We start from the raw sequence: 21095 nt of genomic DNA, 5'->3' as shown, positions 1-21095 counted from the left end.
ACTTGATTGATAATATAATTAAAATAAAACTAATCAACTCTCTCTCTCTCTCTCTCTCTCTATATATATATATATATATATATATATATAGAGAGAGAGAGAGAGGGAGAAAGGTATTACATACTATATATGAACAGGAAGATCTGGCTTTACTCGGAATTGAATGTCCTTTTACGCCTCATAACAGTATATTTTATCTCCATTTCTTAAGTAGAAACGGAGGTAAAATACCTGAGTCAATTTTGGGGGTAAGTCCAAGTATCAACTCAGCCTTCATATTGAATAAGGTTGTATAAGTAAAGAGGAATTTATTGGAATAATTCTCTGTGATATTCTTTAACCTTTTTGCAACATTCCTGGGAATCCTTTATTACGATCTCTATTATTATTTTTTTGATTTAAGTTAGAAATAAAATAAAAAGTTAAAATCAAAACTTTTATCTAAAAAGTATTGCATACTCTCTATTATAATAAGTATCACAAAAATAGTAAAACGTTATAATTTTAAATACGATATAATAATTTGTTCCACTCTAAATAGTAGGGTTAATAGCACTGTTGCTTGAGATTACCATGAATAAAGCAAAGTTATGTTTTATTTTTTTTTTATTTGTTTACGTTTTTGATTACCAAAAGAACTCAATTAAAATTACAAAGATTGTTTTTACGCCAAATAGGAACCCCTATTTAAAAAAAGTTTTTTTAAATCCCAAGTTGTTTTCCTATGATTTTTTAAAAAATCTAATCTTGTTTTTATTCGATTCGAACCTTCAATATATTTAGTTGTTTTCTAATCTTTTAAACCAATTGGAGTGATTAGTTAATTAAAACCCGATTATAACTCATTATAATAGATTGTACCAATTTATAACCAATCAAAACCAATCATAGAATGGATTGATATGATGAATGTATGATTAAAAATGCGGATTATAACGAACTCAAATCTTAAATTGCTATTCATTTTGAGTCCAAATGATTGCTTGTCAATTTGCAATCGTCCAATTATATTTTGCTTTTTCATTCGTGAGCAAATCCAATTGGTCGAACACAAATAAGCAAAATAAATGATGAATGTGGTTTTCTTTTCTGTAACTATTTACATGTACCATGGTTGTTCCAAAAGTAAAGCCTCATATTTTTTTTACTCCAAAATTTTAAGAACTACGCAGTGGTACCATAAAATCTGTCGATCTTTTGTGCTCGCCAATTTATTTCTCTACATAGTCACCACTATTCTCAATTCACGTTTGACGCAAATCCATGTCAGGGATGGCTTTCTTAGTCTTACGCCATAAATATATGCAACAAAGAGATGAAACTTTCATGCTATGAATGCATAAATTCAGTCATCATAACAGTGCATTTGTAATCCCCTTTGATCGATTCAGGTGGAATAAAAGTAGGAGGCATTATTTTTAGAATGTCCCTCGTACTAATTAATACAGAGAAATACATGATTCCTCTCTTCCCATATATATATATATATATATATATATATATATATATATATATATATATATATAATATCTCATTTACTATAATAGTTATTAAATACCTACAGGCACTAGTGTTTCATCCATTCAGGAATCATCAGTGCAGGGTGTCACGATTAGCGTCAATTGAGAGATTCGAACTCCAGCAACAGAAGTCATGTCTGGCTTCATTAGTAAGGGCTTGAAATATATAATGCCTGTGAAAATGATCTAAAGACAACAGAATGCATACTACACTAGCCCCCACCGTCAAACAAAAAGATGGTCTCTGGGAGAATAGTCTAAACTTCCTTGATAGGAAGAAGCAATGCCTGGGAGGATGGTCTCTTGCGCATAAAACTGATACTACACTACTATCTCCCTACAAAAGATGGAGGGTAGTATCATGACAAACGGGCATGTACTACACTACACCCCCATCCAACGTGAGCAACTGAGTTACCATATGCTGTTGATACAATGACTACACTCTTCGTTTTCATCTTGCTCATCATCATCATCATCATATATAAATCCGAAGATTCTATTGTTGACATTGGTTTTCCAGATGTTTTTTTTTAGTCCCAATTCTTTCTATAAATAAACCGAGTACTTACAGAAGGGACCACGTAAACGTTGCCAACATTCTAATTGAAAAGGGTTTTATGGAACGATCTGAATTCGAACTTGGAACACCTAGGTCGTCAGTTCGTGTCATTAACCACATGACCGAAGAATATTATGCGTCCTTTAAACTTCTGTTCTCAGATAAAAAGAATTGCCTTTTGCTTATATGAACTGCGTTAGTTGTTCAAATATTTTGATACCAGTTAGTGATCAAACCTTCTAGAAAGTCGACTGTTCCGCCTCCTCCTCCACCCCACCCACGTAGTTTCCTTTTATTTGCGTTTGTCTGCAGGAAACAAGTTCAAGTTAATATATGCTTCAAAGATCAAAGCAAATATTAGTAGTGCCATTGGACAAGAAACAATAATAGTGTGCAAAGCCGCAAGTTGGAATTATAAACATTTGAATAGAGTTAGCTATTATTACATACACATATTAAAAAAAAATTAAAGAGGTGAGTTTCTTATTATTGTTTTAAGTATATATTATTGTTATAAAGGTTTATTGAAAAGGATATTGAACTCTGTTGTATGCAACATCTGTTGTATTGGATCGGAACCGTTCCTACGGTAGGAGGGGGACTTTTCATATTAACAGTGTGTGTGTATATATATAATTATTTTTTTACTATAATAATTATTAAATACCTACAGACACTAGTGTTGCATCCTTTCGGGAATCTTCAGTGCAGGGTGTCACGATTAATACCAGTCGAACGATTCGAACCACGCATCACGAGACATCTCTGGCTCGGTTTAGCGAAGACCTAATCCATTTGGCTACCATTAACCGCGTGAAATAACGTCAAATTTAAACATTTTAATTTTAAATGTTCATTTCATATATATATATATATATATATATATTGGTTTGTCTGTCCGTTCCACTTTGTCTCGGGAACTACTGAGCCGATCTGGCTGAAATTTTGTATGGATCTTTGCCTTAATTAGAACCAGCAAACTAAGTATTATGGTAGCTGTTCGATGCACAGTTATGGATTAATAGATATTAGTATTTAATGAAAAAATGAGCGCAAATTTAACCATATTCAATTAGTAATTTGGTATAAAACATTCTAAGTCAACGGCCTATAACTTTTTCAGTTTTTAATGGGCAAGAAATCGAGTATATATATATATATATATATATATATATATATATATATATATATATATATATATATATATATATAATGGTGCGTCCGGTGTTTGAGAACATTACATTTTTAAGGATAATAAAAATACAAACAACACATCTGTAATTAAATAAAACGAGACATTTGTATATAAGCAACAATCTTATTTAATAATTTCATTCAATGACAGCTTTTATTTGAGACCTAACCCTTTGAGAGGCGCGTATAAGATAGTCCTTGCGAATGTTGTTCATTCCTCTTACTATGGATGCTTTCAGAGAATCTTTGGTGTTCTGTTGTTAACATCTCTCTCAAATAGCCCCACACATAATAATCCAATGGAGTAAGGTCTGGAGAGCTTGGAGGCCACAAGTTGGTCCAAGTTATTTTCATCTGAAAAAAACCAATTCATCTCTTGTTCAGCAAGATGTTTCAGTTTGTTTAAGTCTCTTGGATCTCACTAAACGGTTTTCTTTGGTGATTTCAGACACAAACTAGCTTCTCTACATCACATAGGACTTGTATGGAAGATTCTCATAGGCAGTCTTTCGAATTATGGCTTCGGAAATATCGAAATCTTTTGCAATTGACTTCTGGTAGCTCTCATCAATGATATTCTAAACTTGTTGAATAAACTCGTGTGTTCTAATGTTGTTGGAGCATTACTGGTGCTTTTTACGTTTAGTGACAAGAAATTTTGTCATTATCTTCTAACTCTTCGCGAACTTTAAAAACAAAGGAGTGGGTGACTAAGAAATTGTGCAATTTGCAAATCGCTGTTTTGCCATTATTACGACTATTGCAGCATGTCTTTTCATTTCCTGTATTTATTATTACCCATGATTGATTGTCTGTAAAAACAAGTAAGTTAATATACAGGAAATAATTGGTAAAAAAAGTGATGTTTTCAAACACCAGACGCACCCTGCGCACGCGCACACACACACACACACATATAATCCTAGTTGTATAGCTATGTATGCTCTCTCTGTATAATGTCTTTTTTATCTATCTTAAGAAAGAATGAAGTGTGTGTGTGTGTGTGCGCGCGCGCACATCGTGTGTACGCATTTAAATGCATTTCTATGCATCATTGATCAAAAGTATTGTGGAAACTCCTTTCATTGTGGAAAGTTGTAAAAATAACAAAAGGCAGCAGCAGTAGCAGCAGTCTAATGTTTATCCCATTTTTAAGTAGTGTTCATTGCTCACTGGAGCAGAAGAATCTGGCCATCTGTCTCTCTTTGGGTCAGTCGCAGAAACTGTTCTTCAATGAGGAATCCCAATTTCCTTTTAGGGTTTTCAATTTCCTTCTTCTTGAAAAATAACCAGAATAAAAGAAACCTTGCTTTTTGGTTTACAAAATGGCTGACGCTTGTTAATGTCCTCGACGATGTTGGCGATTATTATTGATTTCTTTTTCTTTTTTTTCTTTTCTTGGATCTGCTCCGGTTGAATACGTTTTCTGCATGTTTGGCTTACAAAGAAATTCAAACATGTCTGTCGTATAAAATGCAGACGGCTGATGGAAACAACTGAAAAGCCATTTCAGGAAAAAAGTTTTTCATTTTTTATTTTTTTGTTTTGTGTGCATTTTTTTCTCTCTGCGCTTGGCTTTTGTGTTGCAGCCATGACTTTTCCTGGCTCAAAGAGCAGAATCTTGGCAAATGTCTTGCACGGATTGCCGCCTCTAATTTCACTTTAGAAATACAAAGAAAAGAAGATCAAAATATCTATCCACTTTTTGTGACTCATCTTTCATGTTTTATTTTTTTACATTCATATTGCAACACTTTGTTACCTGTCCCTGGTGGGTTGGAGAAAACCACAAGGTTTTAATTCTATATATTATATGACGTTTCGAAATTCCGTTCAAAGTTTCGAGTTCCACAGAAACATTCCCGAGTTCGACAAGATACACCTGAAGAAGGTCGGAGGTTACATCGACCGAAACATTGTGAAATACACACTCAGAATGAGAACAGTAGTCCGATGAATAATAATGCCTGTATTTTATAGATGCGCAGAATCACATTGACACACCGGTTCTCATTAGATCATCAAAGTTAAGCAACAGTGAGCCTTACCAGTATTAAATGGGTGACTATTTTCGAATACTAGGCGCTGTATGTATTGCACCAGGATGTAGAAATTTCCAAGTTAGTATCTGGGGGGAGTGGTAAAACCACTGGGATACGTGCACCATCAACCTTTAAGACATGCAGCTAGAAGAAGGAAAAATCTAATGTAAAACCTGAGGTTCTATCTTGTAGTAATCATTTTTTTCTTATCAAGGTCTGAAGACCACTCGAGGATAAGTGTTAATGAATGTATTGTGGTATTGTAGTAATCATTAATGGTGTAAATTGGGTAGAATTGTATTGTTTATGGGGACGGCTCAACAAAACTTGTTTATATCAGATATAAAGGCTACTATGTTGTATTTAACTAGGAAGCAGGCCAGTAGAACAGTGTTTTACAGGTGAGCTGGGAAATAAGCGTTGTTCATGGAATTTGCATGTAGATTTAGGCACAGATGGAGAGTAGAGGAAATCGTATATAATGGTTGTAGCTTGTCGAGTGTTTTTGTGAAAGTTTGGCAAGGGAGGGACCATAGATTGGAGTTCAGTCGAGCATTTGTCCTAAAAATAGCGATAAAACAGAGATAGGCTCAAACAACGTTTTTCTCTGAGAAAGAGGTTGCAGGGAAGAGAAAAGAGTATTTGCACTGAGTGAGGTTAGCAGTTGTACCAAAAAGTATGAATGGTTCTACACAAAGTCTTCACCATATAAAAATAAATTATGTGTGTAGGTTGCTTAAACCTCATATATCAAGACTCTACGAGAGAATTAATTTTTTTTATACATATGAAGTGAACCTTGGATTCATTTCATGAAATGTAGAAATTGAACGTTAGGTTTGCGTTTAACAGCATCGCAACTCTCGCCTCCTTTTCTTGTCTTTTTTAGTCCTCATTTTCTATGAGCGATGCTTCTGACAAAGAGGAAAGAAGAATTGTTGTTTTCTGGATCAGTTATCGTTTTAAGTGAATGATATGTTATTTTCAATCCTTTCAACTTCATTCAACTGTTTAATATTCCATAAGCCCTTATCCTATAGTTTTGGGGTTTTTTTTTTTAACTGGTGACACCAGTGAAAAAAAAAATCTCTTAGAGAAGTACATGATCGGCCTAACGAGTATTGTCGCAGAGTATTGGATCGACTATTTCCAATTCAAATTTGATTGAATTCATTCTGGTGATTTATATACTAAACTGTTCTGATAGGTATGAACCCACACATTGACCCCCCTCAACTATAGGTATAATAAAAACTTCAACGGAATCTTTGAAATAGATAATACATTTTGATGGTGAGGCCCTTATTTATAAACTTGAATTATTGTGGAGTCATTCCTAGTTGGAATTACTCTTAAATCCGGTCTGTCTGGAAGTGATATTATCTGTCATGGTCCTATCTTTAAGTGAAATAGAAACAAGCTATTTTAAAAAATATTTGTGATTGAAATATAAACAAGCTATTTAGAAAATATTTGTGATTGAAATAGAAACAAGCTATTTGGAAAATATTTGTGATTGAAATAGAAACAAGCTATTTAGAAAATATTTGTGATTGAAATAGAAACAAGCTATTTGGAAAATATTTGTGATTGAAATAGAAACAAGCTATTTGGAAAAATATTTGTGATTGAAATAGAAACAAGCTATTTGGAAAATATTTGTCATTGAAATAGAAACAAGCTATTTGGAAAATATTTGTGATTGAAATAGAAACAAGCTATTTAGAAAATATTTGTGATTGAAATAGAAACAAGCTATTTAGAAAATATTTGTGATTGAAATAGAAACAAGCTATTTGGAAAATATTTGTGAGTGAAATAGAAACAAGCTATTTAGAAAATATTTGTGATTGAAATAGAAACAAGCTATTTAGAAAATATTTGTGATTGAAATAGAAACAAGCTATTTAGAAAATATTTTGGATTGAAATATAAACAAGCTACTTAGAAAATATTTGTGATTGAAATAGAAACAAGCTATTTAGAAAATATTTGTGATTGAAATAGAAACACGCTATTTAGAAAATATTTGTGATTGAAATAGAAACAAGCTATTTAGAAAATATTTGTGATTGAAATAGAAACAAGCTACTTAGAAAATATTTGTGATTTAAATAAAGCAAGCTATTTAGAAAATATTTGTGATTGAAAGAGAAACACGCTATTTAGAAAATATTTGTGATTGAAATAGAAACAAGCTATTTAGAAAATATTTGTGATTGAAATAGAAACAAGCTATTTGGAAAATATTTGTGATTGAAATAGAAACAAGCTATTTGGAAAATATTTGTGATTGAAATAGAAACAAGCTATTTGGAAAATATTTGTGATTGAAATAGAAACAAGCTATTTAGAAAATATTTGTGATTGAAATAGAAACAAGCTATTTAGAAAATATTTGTGAGTGAAATAGAAACAAGCTATTTAGAAAATATTTGTGATTGAAATAGAAACAAGCTATTTAGAAAATATTTGTGATTGAAATAGAAACAAGCTATTTAGAAAATATTTGTGAGTGAAATAGAAACAAGCTATTTAGAAAATATTTGTGATTGAAATAGAAACAAGCTATTTAGAAAATATTTGTGAGTGAAATAGAAACAAGCTATTTAGAAAATATTTGTGATTGAAATAGAAACAAGCTATTTAGAAAATATTTGTGATTGAAATAGAAACAAGCTATTTAGAAAATATTTGTGAGTGAAATAGAAACAAGCTATTTAGAAAATATTTGTGAGTGAAATAGAAACAAGCTATTTAGAAAATATTTGTGAGTGAAATAGAAACAAGCTATTTAGAAAATATTTGTGATTGAAATAGAAACAAGCTATTTGGAAAATATTTGTGATTGAAATAGAAACAAGCTATTTGGAAAATATTTGTGAGTGAAATAGAAACAAGCTATTTGGAAAATATTTGTGATTGAAATAGAAACAAGCTATTTAGAAAATATTTATGAGTGAAATAGAAACAAGCTATTTAGAAAATATTTGTGAGTGAAATAGAAACAAGCTATTTAGAAAATATTTGTGATTGAAATAGAAACAAGCTATTTAGAAAATATTTGTGAGTGAAATAGAAACAAGCTATTTAGAAAATATTTGTGATTGAAATAGAAACAAGCTATTTAGAAAATATTTATGAGTGAAATAGAAACAAGCTATTTAGAAAATATTTGTGAGTGAAATAGAAACAAGCTATTTAGAAAATATTTGTGAGTGAAATAGAAACAAGCTATTTGGAAAATATTTATGAGTGAAATAGAAACAAGCTATTTAGAAAATATTTGTGAGTGAAATAGAAACAAGCTATTTAGAAAATATTTGTGATTGAAATAGAAACAAGCTACTTAGAAAATATTTGTTATTTAAACAGAAACAAGCTATTTAGAAAATATTTGTGATTGAAATAGAAACAAACTATTTAGAAAATATTTGTGATTGAAATAGAAACAAACTATTTAGAAAATATTTGTGATTGAAATAGAAACAAACTATTTAGAAAATATTTGTGATTGAAATAGAAACAAACTATTTAGAAAATATTTGTGATTGAAATAGAAACAAACTATTTAGAAAATATTTGTGATTGAAATAGAAACAAGCTATTTAGAAAATATTTGTGATTGAAATAGAAACAAACTATTTAGAAAATATTTGTGATTGAAATAGAAACAAGCTATTTAGAAAATATTTGTGAGTGAAATAGAAACAAGCTATTTAGAAAATATTTGTGATTGAAATAGAAACAAGCTATTTAGAAAATATTTGTGAGTGAAATAGAAACAAGCTATTTAGAAAATATTTGTGATTGAAATAGAAACAAGCTATTTAGAAAATATTTGTGATTGAAATAGAAACAAGCTACTTAGAAAATATTTGTGATTTAAATAGAAACAAGCTATTTAGAAAATATTTGTGATTTAAATAGAAACACGCTATTTAGAAAATATTTGTGAGTGAAATAGAAACAACCTATTTGGAAAATATTTGTGATTGAAATAGAAACAAGCTATTTGGAAAATATTTGTGATTGAAATAGAAACAAGCTATTTAGAAAATATTTGTGAGTGAAATAGAAACAAGCTATTTAGAAAATATTTGTGATTGAAATAGAAACAAGCTATTTAGAAAATATTTGTGAGTGAAATAGAAACAAGCTATTTAGAAAATATTTGTGATTGAAATAGAAACAAGCTATTTAGAAAATATTTGTGAGTGAAATAGAAACAAGCTATTTAGAAAATATTTGTGATTGAAATAGAAACAAGCTATTTAGAAAATATTTATGAGTGAAATAGAAACAAGCTATTTAGAAAATATTTGTGAGTGAAACAGAAACAAGCTATTTAGAAAATATTTGTGAGTGAAATAGAAACAAGCTATTTAGAAAATATTTGTGATTGAAATAGAAACAAGCTATTTAGAAAATATTTGTGAGTGAAATAGAAACAAGCTATTTAGAAAATATTTGTGAGTGAAATAGAAACAAGCTATTTAGAAAATATTTGTGAGTGAAATAGAAACAAGCTATTTAGAAAATATTTGTGAGTGAAATAGAAACAAGCTATTTAGAAAATATTTGTGAGTGAAATAGAAACAAGCTATTTAGAAAATATTTGTGATTGAAATAGAAACAAGCTATTTGGAAAATATTTGTGAGTGAAATAGAAACAAGCTATTTAGAAAATATTTATGAGTGAAATAGAAACAAGCTATTTAGAAAATATTTGTTATTTAAACAGAAACAAGCTATTTAGAAAATATTTGTGATTGAAATAGAAACAAGCTATTTAGAAAATATTTGTGATTGAAATAGAAACAAACTATTTAGAAAATATTTGTGATTGAAATAGAAACAAACTATTTAGAAAATATTTGTGATTGAAATAGAAACAAACTATTTAGAAAATATTTGTGATTGAAATAGAAACAAGCTATTTAGAAAATATTTGTGATTGAAATAGAAACAAACTATTTAGAAAATATTTGTGATTGAAATAGAAACAAGCTATTTAGAAAATATTTGTGAGTGAAATAGAAACAAGCTATTTAGAAAATATTTGTGATTGAAATAGAAACAAGCTATTTAGAAAATATTTGTGATTGAAATAGAAACAAGCTATTTGGAAAATATTTGTGAGTGAAATAGAAACAAGCTATTTAGAAAATATTTGTGATTGAAATAGAAACAAGCTACTTAGAAAATATTTGTGATTTAAATAGAAACAAGCTATTTAGAAAATATTTGTGATTTAAATAGAAACACGCTATTTAGAAAATATTTGTGAGTGAAATAGAAACAACCTATTTGGAAAATATTTGTGATTGAAATAGAAACAAGCTATTTGGAAAATATTTGTGATTGAAATAGAAACAAGCTATTTAGAAAATATTTGTGAGTGAAATAGAAACAAGCTATTTAGAAAATATTTGTGATTGAAATATAAACAAGCTATTTGGAAAATATTTGTGATTGAAATAGAAACAAGCTATTTAGAAAATATTTGTGATTGAAATAGAAACAAGCTATTTGGAAAATATTTGTGATTGAAATAGAAACAAGCTATTTAGAAAATATTTGTGAGTGAAATAGAAACAAGCTATTTAGAAAATATTTGTGATTGAAATAGAAACAAGCTATTTAGAAAATATTTGTGATTGAAATAGAAACAAGCTATTTGGAAAATATTTGTGATTGAAATAGAAACAAGCTATTTAGAAAATATTTGTGAGTGAAATAGAAACAAGCTATTTAGAAAATATTTATGAGTGAAATAGAAACAAGCTATTTAGAAAATATTTGTTATTTAAACAGAAACAAGCTATTTAGAAAATATTTGTGATTGAAATAGAAACAAGCTATTTAGAAAATATTTGTGATTGAAATATAAACAAGCTACTTAGAAAATATTTGTGATTGAAATAGAAACAAGCTATTTGGAAAATATTTGTGATTGAAATAAAAACAAGCTATTTGGAAAATATTTGTGAGTGAAATAGAAACAAGCTATTTAGAAAATATTTGTGATTGAAATATAAACAAGCTACTTAGAAAATATTTGTGATTGAAATAGAAACAAGCTATTTAGAAAATATTTGTGATTGAAATAGAAACACGCTATTTAGAAAATATTTGTGATTGAAATAGAAACAAGCTATTTGGAAAATATTTGTGACTGAAATAGAAACAAGCTATTTGGAAAATATTTGTGACTGAAATAGAAACAAGCTATTTGGAAAATATTTGTGATTGAAATAGAAACAAGCTATTTGGAAAATATTTGTGACTGAAATAGAAACAAGCTATTTGGAAAATATTTGTGATTGAAATAGAAACAAGCTATTTGGAAAATATTTGTGAGTGAAATAGAAACAAGCTATTTAGAAAATATTTGTGATTGAAATAGAAACAAGCTATTTAGAAAATATTTGTGAGTGAAATAGAAACCAGCTATTTGGAAAATATTTGTGATTGAAATAGAAACAAGCTATTTGGAAAATACTTGCACACAAAACAACTTAATGGACAAAACAGACGGTTTTTGAAGAGCAATAAAACCCAACCAATCATGAATATAAAAATAATCAAAACTTCTTTTAATATTGTAGTATTTAATCTTAGTTGTGAAGTACGTTTGTATGATATATCATTAGATAAGAGTTTTCATTCTTATTCTGACCTCCCTTGATTCATGCAAATCTATTTTTAAATTCCTTTTTCTTTTTGGCTGATAAAATGTAATTCTGGTTTGTGGGACCTAATTTCGATTGGTGTAGACAAGTTCTCTTCATTTGCTTTTTTCTTTTTCTGCTTTTTTGTCATTCTATTTTCGATCTCATCCATCTTTCTATTTTCTTCTTCGTTCTCTTTATCGTTTCTTTATCTGCTTTCTTTGTCTCATTTCTTTCCCTTTTATTTTTTTCTATTCTAGTTTTTCCTTTCTTCTGTTTTTCTTTTTCACTTTCTTTTCCCTCTCTCTCCTTCTCTCTTGGATAGGAATAATGGGAACGAACTGTAAACATTATGAAAACCCTTTCTTAACTCATTAAAAGCTTTTCTTTTTCTCTTTAGTTGCTGACATCAAACAAATATCTTCGTGGAAAAGCTTTCATTTCTTTACTTGCATTGAATTGGGAAAAATAAGCGTAATTTATATTTTTTATGAAATTCGTTCACTTTTTATTATTTTGAGCTTTTCAAACATCAGATTTATGATATAATTTTTTTCAAATAAAAGCACTTGTAAATGACTACAAAAAAACTTTATAGACTGAAGCAATCTTTATCCTTGTGCTAATCAATTTTGGGGAGAGCTGAATCTCTCCAATTAAAAACCGACTTTCAGTCAAATTCTTCTATCATGGGGAAGCAAGACGACCATATTGTAGTCTGTAGGGAACAGTCCCGTTGTAACGTGTTTAATAAATCACAGGTTATGGGAAAGAGACCCTAATCATCGAAATTCCATTTGATGTTAGGCACACAGAGAAAGAAAAGAAAGTTGTGGTAAATACATAAGTTCTTGCTATGAATGACTTGCATATAAAAACTGGAGAACAATTTGAAAAATTAAAAATGGAAAACATAAAAACATAAAATTTTAGGTGCTATTATAATTTACATTTTAATATGTCAAGCAATCATTCGCTCCTTATCAAAATATATCTGATAAAAATTGAATGAATATGAAACCGTTGGGAGAAATGGAACATTTCCAAACAAAGTTTTATTGGTTACAATTTTATGAAAAATCCAATGGTGTTATTAATTTTGTACCAGTGTTTTTCTGTTTTCTTTTTTTTTTTTTGTCTCATAATATCGTGAGGTCTGCATTTGCACTGGAAATTCAAAAACAATAAATATGACTATTCGTATACTTTGGAATCTTCGAACTACCGTTCTCATATTCAGTGTTATGTTAACCTGTGGCTTAGTGGATAAAGTACCTGGTAAATTAAGTTATAAAGTAACACTCTTCTGAATGTTGAAGGTTCAATCATCAGTGAGGGCGACACTAAAAATACAGTTGCAGATTACTTAGGACTTCTACCCAGTCATGGCTGATGGAACGAAATCAAGCTACCCCTATGGATTAAATAAAAGACTCCATTCGGAATTCTGTGCAAATTACAAGTTTAAAAGAAAAATTCCAGAATTCAACAAGATATATCTGAAGAAGACCGGAGGTTACATCGATCAAAACATTGTGAAAATAATACCCAAGATGAACACAGTAGTCCAAAGAATCCCCCCCCCCAATAGAAATAATCAAACGTCATCCAAAAATTCAGAAACAGTAACTATGACGTTTTAAATAAAATACAAACTTGGTTATTACACTTCTGAATTTTTGAGATGAGGGCTGATTGTTTATGTTACTCGTTTTGATTGGACTATTGTTCTCATTTTAAATGCTATTTTTTTTTTACACATACGAAACCACAGCAAAAAACAACTCCAAGAATACGAAACGACCTACGGAGCCAGTAACTTTTCTCCTTTCTTTTCCAAAATAAAGACCAACACGCCTGACGAGGATCGAAGCTACACTGACCGTAACGTTGCACAAATAACAACCAAGATGAAAATAATAGTCCGATAAAAAAAAGTAATATAAACAAAATTAGTTAATGTTAGATTTTAAATTGTTCTTAAAAAAAAAAGATGGTTCTATTTCAAAACAGTTAAACTAATAAGCAAAGAAATTCCTTTTACATTGGGCTCTTAACATTCCAATATTATGAACTAAAAGGAAAACGGGTTTTATCTCCGTATTTTGTTACCGATCTTAATAAAACATGGCTGATTTTCTAGTCCAATAGAAACGATCAGGGGATTCAGTCATAGCGCGATTTTAGTCTCTATTTTTATTTATAATGTTGATCCTAACTCCAGGCTCCTTATTTTTTTGGTAACAAAATGCCGGGTTGTTATTTCTGAGAAGAAACTGCTTCAACAGAAAAATAACAAAAATGGAGGCTTGTGCCTATTTACATAAGCCACAAATAATCTCTCTGGCATTTTTTCATTATCATCATAATCGTAACATTTTTTTTTCATTATCATCATAATCGTAACATTTTTTTCATCATCATAATCGTAACATTTTTTTCATCATCATAATCGTAACATTTTTTTCATCATCATAATCGTAACATTTTTTTCATCATCATAATCATAACATTTTTTTCATAATAATCGTAACATTTTTTTCATCATCATAATCGTAACATTTTTTTCATCATCATAATCGTAACATTTTTTTCATCATCATAATCGTAACATTTTTTCATCATCATAATCGTAACATTTTTTCATCATTACAATCGTAACAATTTTTTTATTATCATCATAATCGTAACATTTTTATCATCATAATCGTAACATTTTTATCATCATAATCGTAACATTTTTATCATCATAATCGTAACATTTTTTTCATTATCATCATAATCATAACATTTTTTAATAATTTTAACATTTTTAATATCATCATAATGATAACATTTTTTTTCATTATTATAATCATAACAATTTTTAATTATCATAATCGTAACATTTTCTTAATTATCATAATAATCATAACAATTTTTAATTATCATAATCGTAACATTTTCTTAATTATCATAATATTCATAACATTTTTATCATCATAAGCATGATGATTTTTCATTATCATCATAATCGTAACATTTTTTTCATTATCGCCATAAATTGTAACATTTTTAATATTATCATCATAATATTTTTCATTATCATCATAATCGTAACATTTTTTTCATTATCACCATAAATTGTAACATTTTTAATATTATCATCATAATATTTTTCATTTATCATCATAATCGTAACATTTTTTTCATTATCGCCATAAATTGTAACATTTTTAATAGTATCATCATAATATTTTTCATTTATCATCATAATCGTAACATTTCATTTTTCGTGCCAAAAAAGTAATGCATATCTGAGGAGTAAAAATAAATTTTAATTCAAACCTTAATAATAAAAAAACCCATTGTAATTGTAAAAGGTTGGGTGAACCAAAAAAAGGGATCATTTGACGTTAACAGCACACAATGTCAGATAAAAAATTTGCATTATATTTAATTAATATTTGCATAAAATAATAAAATATTGTGTCATTTGTTTTGAAATTTTTTTTTAGTGTGAACTGGTAGACCTGTTTCATCTGTTGTCACATATTCGTGCAAATTCTTCTTCCTGCATAGAAAACACATACTCCAATGTAGAGGTACCTAGATGTCAGAAGGCTTCCACACTAACAGTTTCTTTTCTTGATCTGATTGTCTTCGGAATTCCTTTTCTGTTTCTCCAGCTGCACCAACATACATAAATTTAAATGTAACACGAACAAGCATTTTGCTGCACAACTCCCCACTTAGGATGCCCCTTATAAATCTGATTTGGTGAATCAGAAGTACAGACGACTCGAAGTCGGCAATAAACAATGTCAGAAAAAAATTATGCATTATCAATTATTTTTTGCATAAAATAATAGAATGTTATTGTTTCATTGTTTTGGATTTTTTTTTAATAGTAGAAAAAATATTTTACTTCATGTAATGTTTATTGATTTCTTCATTTTATCTTTATAAAAATAGAATATTTTTTTTATCTGAGACCGTTTGCTGCGGACTGTGGGTCTCCTATTCTTCTGATTCACCGATCGATATAAATAAGAGGTTTTTAAACTTCTGCTTTCACTAACTTATCTTGAAGAAATGTTGGGTTTTCTATAGTTGGGGAACCATATCGACTAGAATGTTTGTAATTGCGAATCACAGAACCAACCGGAAATGACCAAAGTAGTTTACGATTTGAAAAGCGCATAAACAATGTAAAAAAAGGCAAACAACACTAAACATACAAAAACAAAACTAGATTAGAGTTAGAAAAATGTTCACCCGCTCCAAAATAAACTAAAAAAACAACTTTTTTCAAAAGGAAAGAAATAGTTGGTTAACCTTTTGATTTGAATAAAATTATTAAACCCTTTCTTAAAGGGGAGAGAGAAGAGGAACGTTAATTGCCTGTAATTTTAAATCAGGGAAAAATGAAAAAGCTTTTTCATTTTATGTTGATACTAATTGACTGTTTGACGACGACTCGTCCATTTCATATTTTGTGCTGTAAATTGCAATGGACAACATTTGAGTTAATGAGTTCCCAGCTATATTCGTAGTGAATGTCTTTTAAAAACATATTTCATGCTTCAGACCTTCAATGTGTAGCGATTGTTAACCTTTCTCTCATGGCTGGAGACGGCAGCTTTTGCTACAATCGTCTCGAGATGGATGTCTTAACTATCGACTAACATCGATTGTATTAATGTAAAACTTGCCCTTTGGGACAAGATCAAAGTGTAGTATCTGTTCCGGCAGATACTGCCAGCAAAGACAATATGTGGGGGCGACCCCACATATAAGACCTTGGTCAATGTAGGGGCAACCCTTCATACCAATTGTCACTATCCAGCTCCCTTACTCCCCGGGGAGTTGGTCCCCATTTCCCCTTAACTCCTCACATTAAAAATCGGCCTTGTGCCTAATTTGCTCAGTGGGGGAACAAATAAATACATCAAAGTGTAGTATCTGTTCTTCAGATGCTGCACTTCAATTTCTTATTCTCTGTCAGTGGAGGAGAAAAATCCTTTACGACTGAGACAATTTTTATTTTTGTTCCTTTTCTCCACATTAAAAAACGACCCTGGTGTCTAACTTTGTCCCGTGAGGAGGCATTGTAAATAGGAACATCGATTGTATTAATGAAAAGCAGGAAAATCCTTAAACGTTTATTTTATGCTATTGTTTACATGATACCTAAGGAGTAAGTTGACTTTAAGGCCAAATAAAGCAACAAGTGACTACACTCACATTGACTGATTCTAATATCTTTTACACATATCGATTGAGTTGCTGTGTGATTGCTTTAATGAATACATTGTCATTGTTGTTAAAAAGTTGTAGTGCTTGAAGCATCCGCAGATAAGATGTTCGGTTTCTTTTTTTTCTTCTATTTTGCGTTCATTTTTTTTTTTCTATTTTGTTTTCATTTTTTTTTTCTATTTTGTTTTCATTTTTTTTTTCTATTTTGTTTTCATTTTTTTTTTCTATTTTGTTTTCATGTTTTTCTATTTTGTTTTCATTTTTTTCGTTTTTTTTTAAATTTTTTTTTTTTTTTTTAATATTTTATTTCGTAAAACCGGGATTTCTTTTTATCCTATCCAGTTCTCTATATTTTATGAAATGTTTGGATTGGAGATTCACTTTCAAAGGAAATTGTTTCTTGAGTCTTCATTTTGTTAATTCTATCAGGTTGGTGCAAAAATAATGTAGTTTTTTACATTTTATATATATGTGTGTGTGTGTGTGTGTGTGTATAAAAAAACGACATTATTATATAAATCTATATAATTATAAAACTCAAATGACCTTGTAACGGGTGTTGTAACCCAACATCCTGTTTACGACTTCCGGTTGCGCATGCGTACATAAACATAAACCCAGAACAGCATAAACAAATAAACACAAATCGCTGGACCAGTTTCATTCGAACAAACGGACGTCCTTAGAAAAGCGCATATCTTAATTTTATTGAATAAAAAACTTCAAGATATGGGAAGCAAACGCAAAATGTGATTACAAATAATACGTATAATCATCGACCTGTTTCGTATATATATATACGGTATACATTACACTAAATAATCAATGCGACAATAAAATGTATTGTTTTACTGTGTACGTTTTCAGCATCCCAATTTTTTTGTGTTTAAATTATCGAAATAAACAATTGTTACTACTTTCTGCTTTTTTTTTTGTTACATCGTTCATTTTCGTATTACCTTTAAGTTAGTTTAACACAACTTTCTTACAAATAAATCTACTTTAATCCGTTGACAGCCATAAGAGCATTTTACAACGGTGATTTACCCACCGCCTTCCTTTTTTTTTTTATTTATTCTCCGTTTTTTCATACACCTTTCTGAAAAACATTCATACATTTTCGTCTACACTACCAACATAAATAACCCCGAAAATGTTTTAAAATTGCGTTACAAATAAATAATCAACGCGACAATAAAATATATTGTTTTACTGTATATGTTTTCAGTGTCCCATTTGTTTTTTTTATTTTTCACGTTTAAATTAAAAGATATATCAAAATTTGAATTTCACTTTAAGTATTATGGTATCTGTTCAGTGCACATTTACTTATAAGTATGGCACACCACTTATAATTCAATGGCTGTAAGTTTCTTTGTTTTTTTTTCAAAAATAAACAATTATAAACAGAACGACTCATAGAAATCTATCTATATTCTTTTTTCATTTTAATATACTTTCATAGAAATGTTTCTGTGATGTCACAAATCTGTTTTCTTTATGTCACAAGTGTCATGCTCATACATTAATTCCATAGCTAATATAACATACCAATGGGTCACGGATAGTCTAGTAATATATATAAATATATATATATATATATATATATATATATATATATATAAACAACATCATTTTTGCACCAACCTAATACTTTACATTGGCTTTCTGCATGCTAAGTTTTGGGGAAATCCTTTCAGTAGTTTGTGTTCTAAGCAGGCACAGGTAAACAAACATGCAAACATTTTATTTTACTTAGAAATTATTTATTTTGTTGGTTTTCAAAATATTTCCATTCTATTTTAAATACTTAATAGTAATTAAAATTGTTTATTTTTTAATGTAAAATTAAAAGAACTTAAAGATTTTTTTCTTTTTTTTTGTAGGTAAGTAATTTCGTAATTTTTTTGTAGGTAAGTAATCCTATTTTGAGGTAAACCTTTGTTTATTTTCCAATCATCTTTCAGGTAATGGCATTTTAAATCTTGTTTGTTTATTTTAATAACAACTCTAAACCTAAATGATTTTGGTGAAAATTCTTTTTTATTTCTTTATTTGTCAAGGCTAAAAGCCATTTAAGAGTAAAGGATGGATATATTGACAGTTAAATGATGAAATTTGTAGGTGGCTTGAAAATAATGAAATGAATAAAATTTAAATTGAAGAAAAGTATTTCTTGACATTATGTTTGAAGATAACCAGGCTGTAGTAATTAAGGAAGCAACCTCGTGGCAATATGTTGTGCAAATAGAAACGAGTTGTGAAAATGTTCTAACGTTTTACATAGATGTTGATAATGAAATTGTCAAGAATTTGCTGTAAGATTAATAGTGTGTGAGTTTTATGAATAATGAAGTTTTAAAATACGAAATCTAAATTCTTTTTTCTTTATATATATATATATATATATATATATATATATATATATATATATATATAAGAACAAGTAGTTGATAAAACACGTTAAAAACACTTTGAAAAAAGTTACAAACATATTTAATTTTAAAAAGGAAGCACAAAATAATTCATGGAGTTTCAAAGAAATATTTTTCTTCTCATCAGAGGATCAGATTTTGCTTGCAAAAGTATTTGATGAAACTACAAGTAAGTCAAAGATCTTACTTGGTAACAAATAGTGAAACAGAGGGAATAGGGTGAAGAAAAAGGTGATTTCATGTGAATGGATAGTCTGGTGAAGGGTAAAATATCCAATAACAGTAAAATCCAAAAAAGTTGGTTAAGTCTCCATTTTCACAAGTAAAATCCAATGGAATCGCGTAATTGAAAGATGGTCCAAAGTAATCCAAAAGGCAGAAATCTGTGGAATAATTCACAAATGGGGGCAAGGAAAAGGGAATGAGTTTAAATAATATTATTAAAAGGAAGATAAGATGTGCGTAGAAAAAAGAATTTAAAACGACTGTCAAGGCTGGGCTGATTTCTTCCCCGTTATTCTTTGCTGGTTGCCAAAGTGTAGTTTGATGAAAATCAGGTGTCGCCTGTCTACCATGGTAATCCTTACCGAGTGAGGTGTTCTGATTCAGAACCCTATTTACGCTGCTTCTTTAATAAAGAGTTCGTGATGCATTGCCATAGCTTTCTTTGCAGGTGAACAGACAGAAGGTTGCAGTTTCTTTCTGAACAGATTGTTCTGACCATTGTACTCGTCTTCTTCTCAGCACAACAAAATGCGAAACCATGAACCGAATTATTTCTGTTTGCTTCTGTATTACATCAGTCACCTGCTTTCCATGACCTCGCATGACCCTGATGGGGGGCGGGGAATAAGTGGATTCTTGACTATGCCGAAGGGTCTCCCACAAACTAGTGGAGGGAAGGAGGCATCTTACTTTTCCAAAATATTGGGTGCCTTTGACAGTCTAATATATACAGAAAAGTTGGCTATTTAAAAGTAAAAACACAAAGCTGATATATTCTTTATCAACATTGTCTCAGACCTAATAGAGGGCAGATATTTTTATTTTCATTCTTTTCATGGTCAACAGAAACAGAATGTCAGATTAGCGGGGGGGGGGGGCTCGATCTTTAGAGCGATTTATTAATATTATTATTTAGTAACTTTTCAACAATTTTTTTTCTTTTTTTGGTTATAAGAGAGAAAAAATGACACAGTGGGTTATAGAAAGAGAGAGAAGAATGTTTGGTCGTCGGAACTATGATAATCATCTGAGAATCCTGAATGACTTATGGGTGACTCAGGCTAAATTGTGAAGCAAGAGTTATGTAATCACTAACCACTCCTCTTCTGAGTCAACACTGCTTGATTCCAGTAGCAATGAGATGTCCAGTACGACTGAAAACAATACCGAGATAAGAAAAGAACACACACAGCACCTGGTATTCC

At 29.6% G+C, this 21095-nt stretch overlaps 1 protein-coding gene and 1 long non-coding RNA gene across 4 annotated transcripts in view; one reads left to right on the top strand and one right to left on the bottom strand.

Moving 5' to 3' along the window:
• The window catches only part of LOC145279589 (uncharacterized), a 511586-nt gene that overhangs the window by 111935 nt on the left and 378556 nt on the right, over positions 1 to 21095 (bottom strand). The window lies entirely within an intron of this gene.
• Positions 1 to 21095, top strand: part of LOC145279588 (uncharacterized) — a 495739-nt gene that overhangs the window by 273689 nt on the left and 200955 nt on the right. Inside the window, exon 4 of one of the 3 annotated variants that reach the window (XM_080130754.1) lies at positions 19117 to 19591. The exons of the other annotated variants lie outside the window; for them this stretch is intronic. Coding sequence (XP_079986880.1) covers positions 19117 to 19124 — 8 coding nt within the window. The 3' untranslated portion in view covers positions 19125 to 19591. Of the gene's footprint in view, positions 1 to 19116; positions 19592 to 21095 lie in introns of those variants that run through there. 3 annotated transcript variants of the gene reach the window in all.

This window comes from Euprymna scolopes, chromosome 7, assembly GCF_053919585.1.
Source record: "Euprymna scolopes isolate OS-2025 chromosome 7, ASM5391958v1, whole genome shotgun sequence".
Taxonomy (NCBI): Eukaryota; Metazoa; Mollusca; class Cephalopoda; order Sepiida; family Sepiolidae; genus Euprymna; species Euprymna scolopes.
Note: the sequence above shows the minus strand (reverse complement) of the source record. Positions and strands in the feature narration are given on the sequence as shown.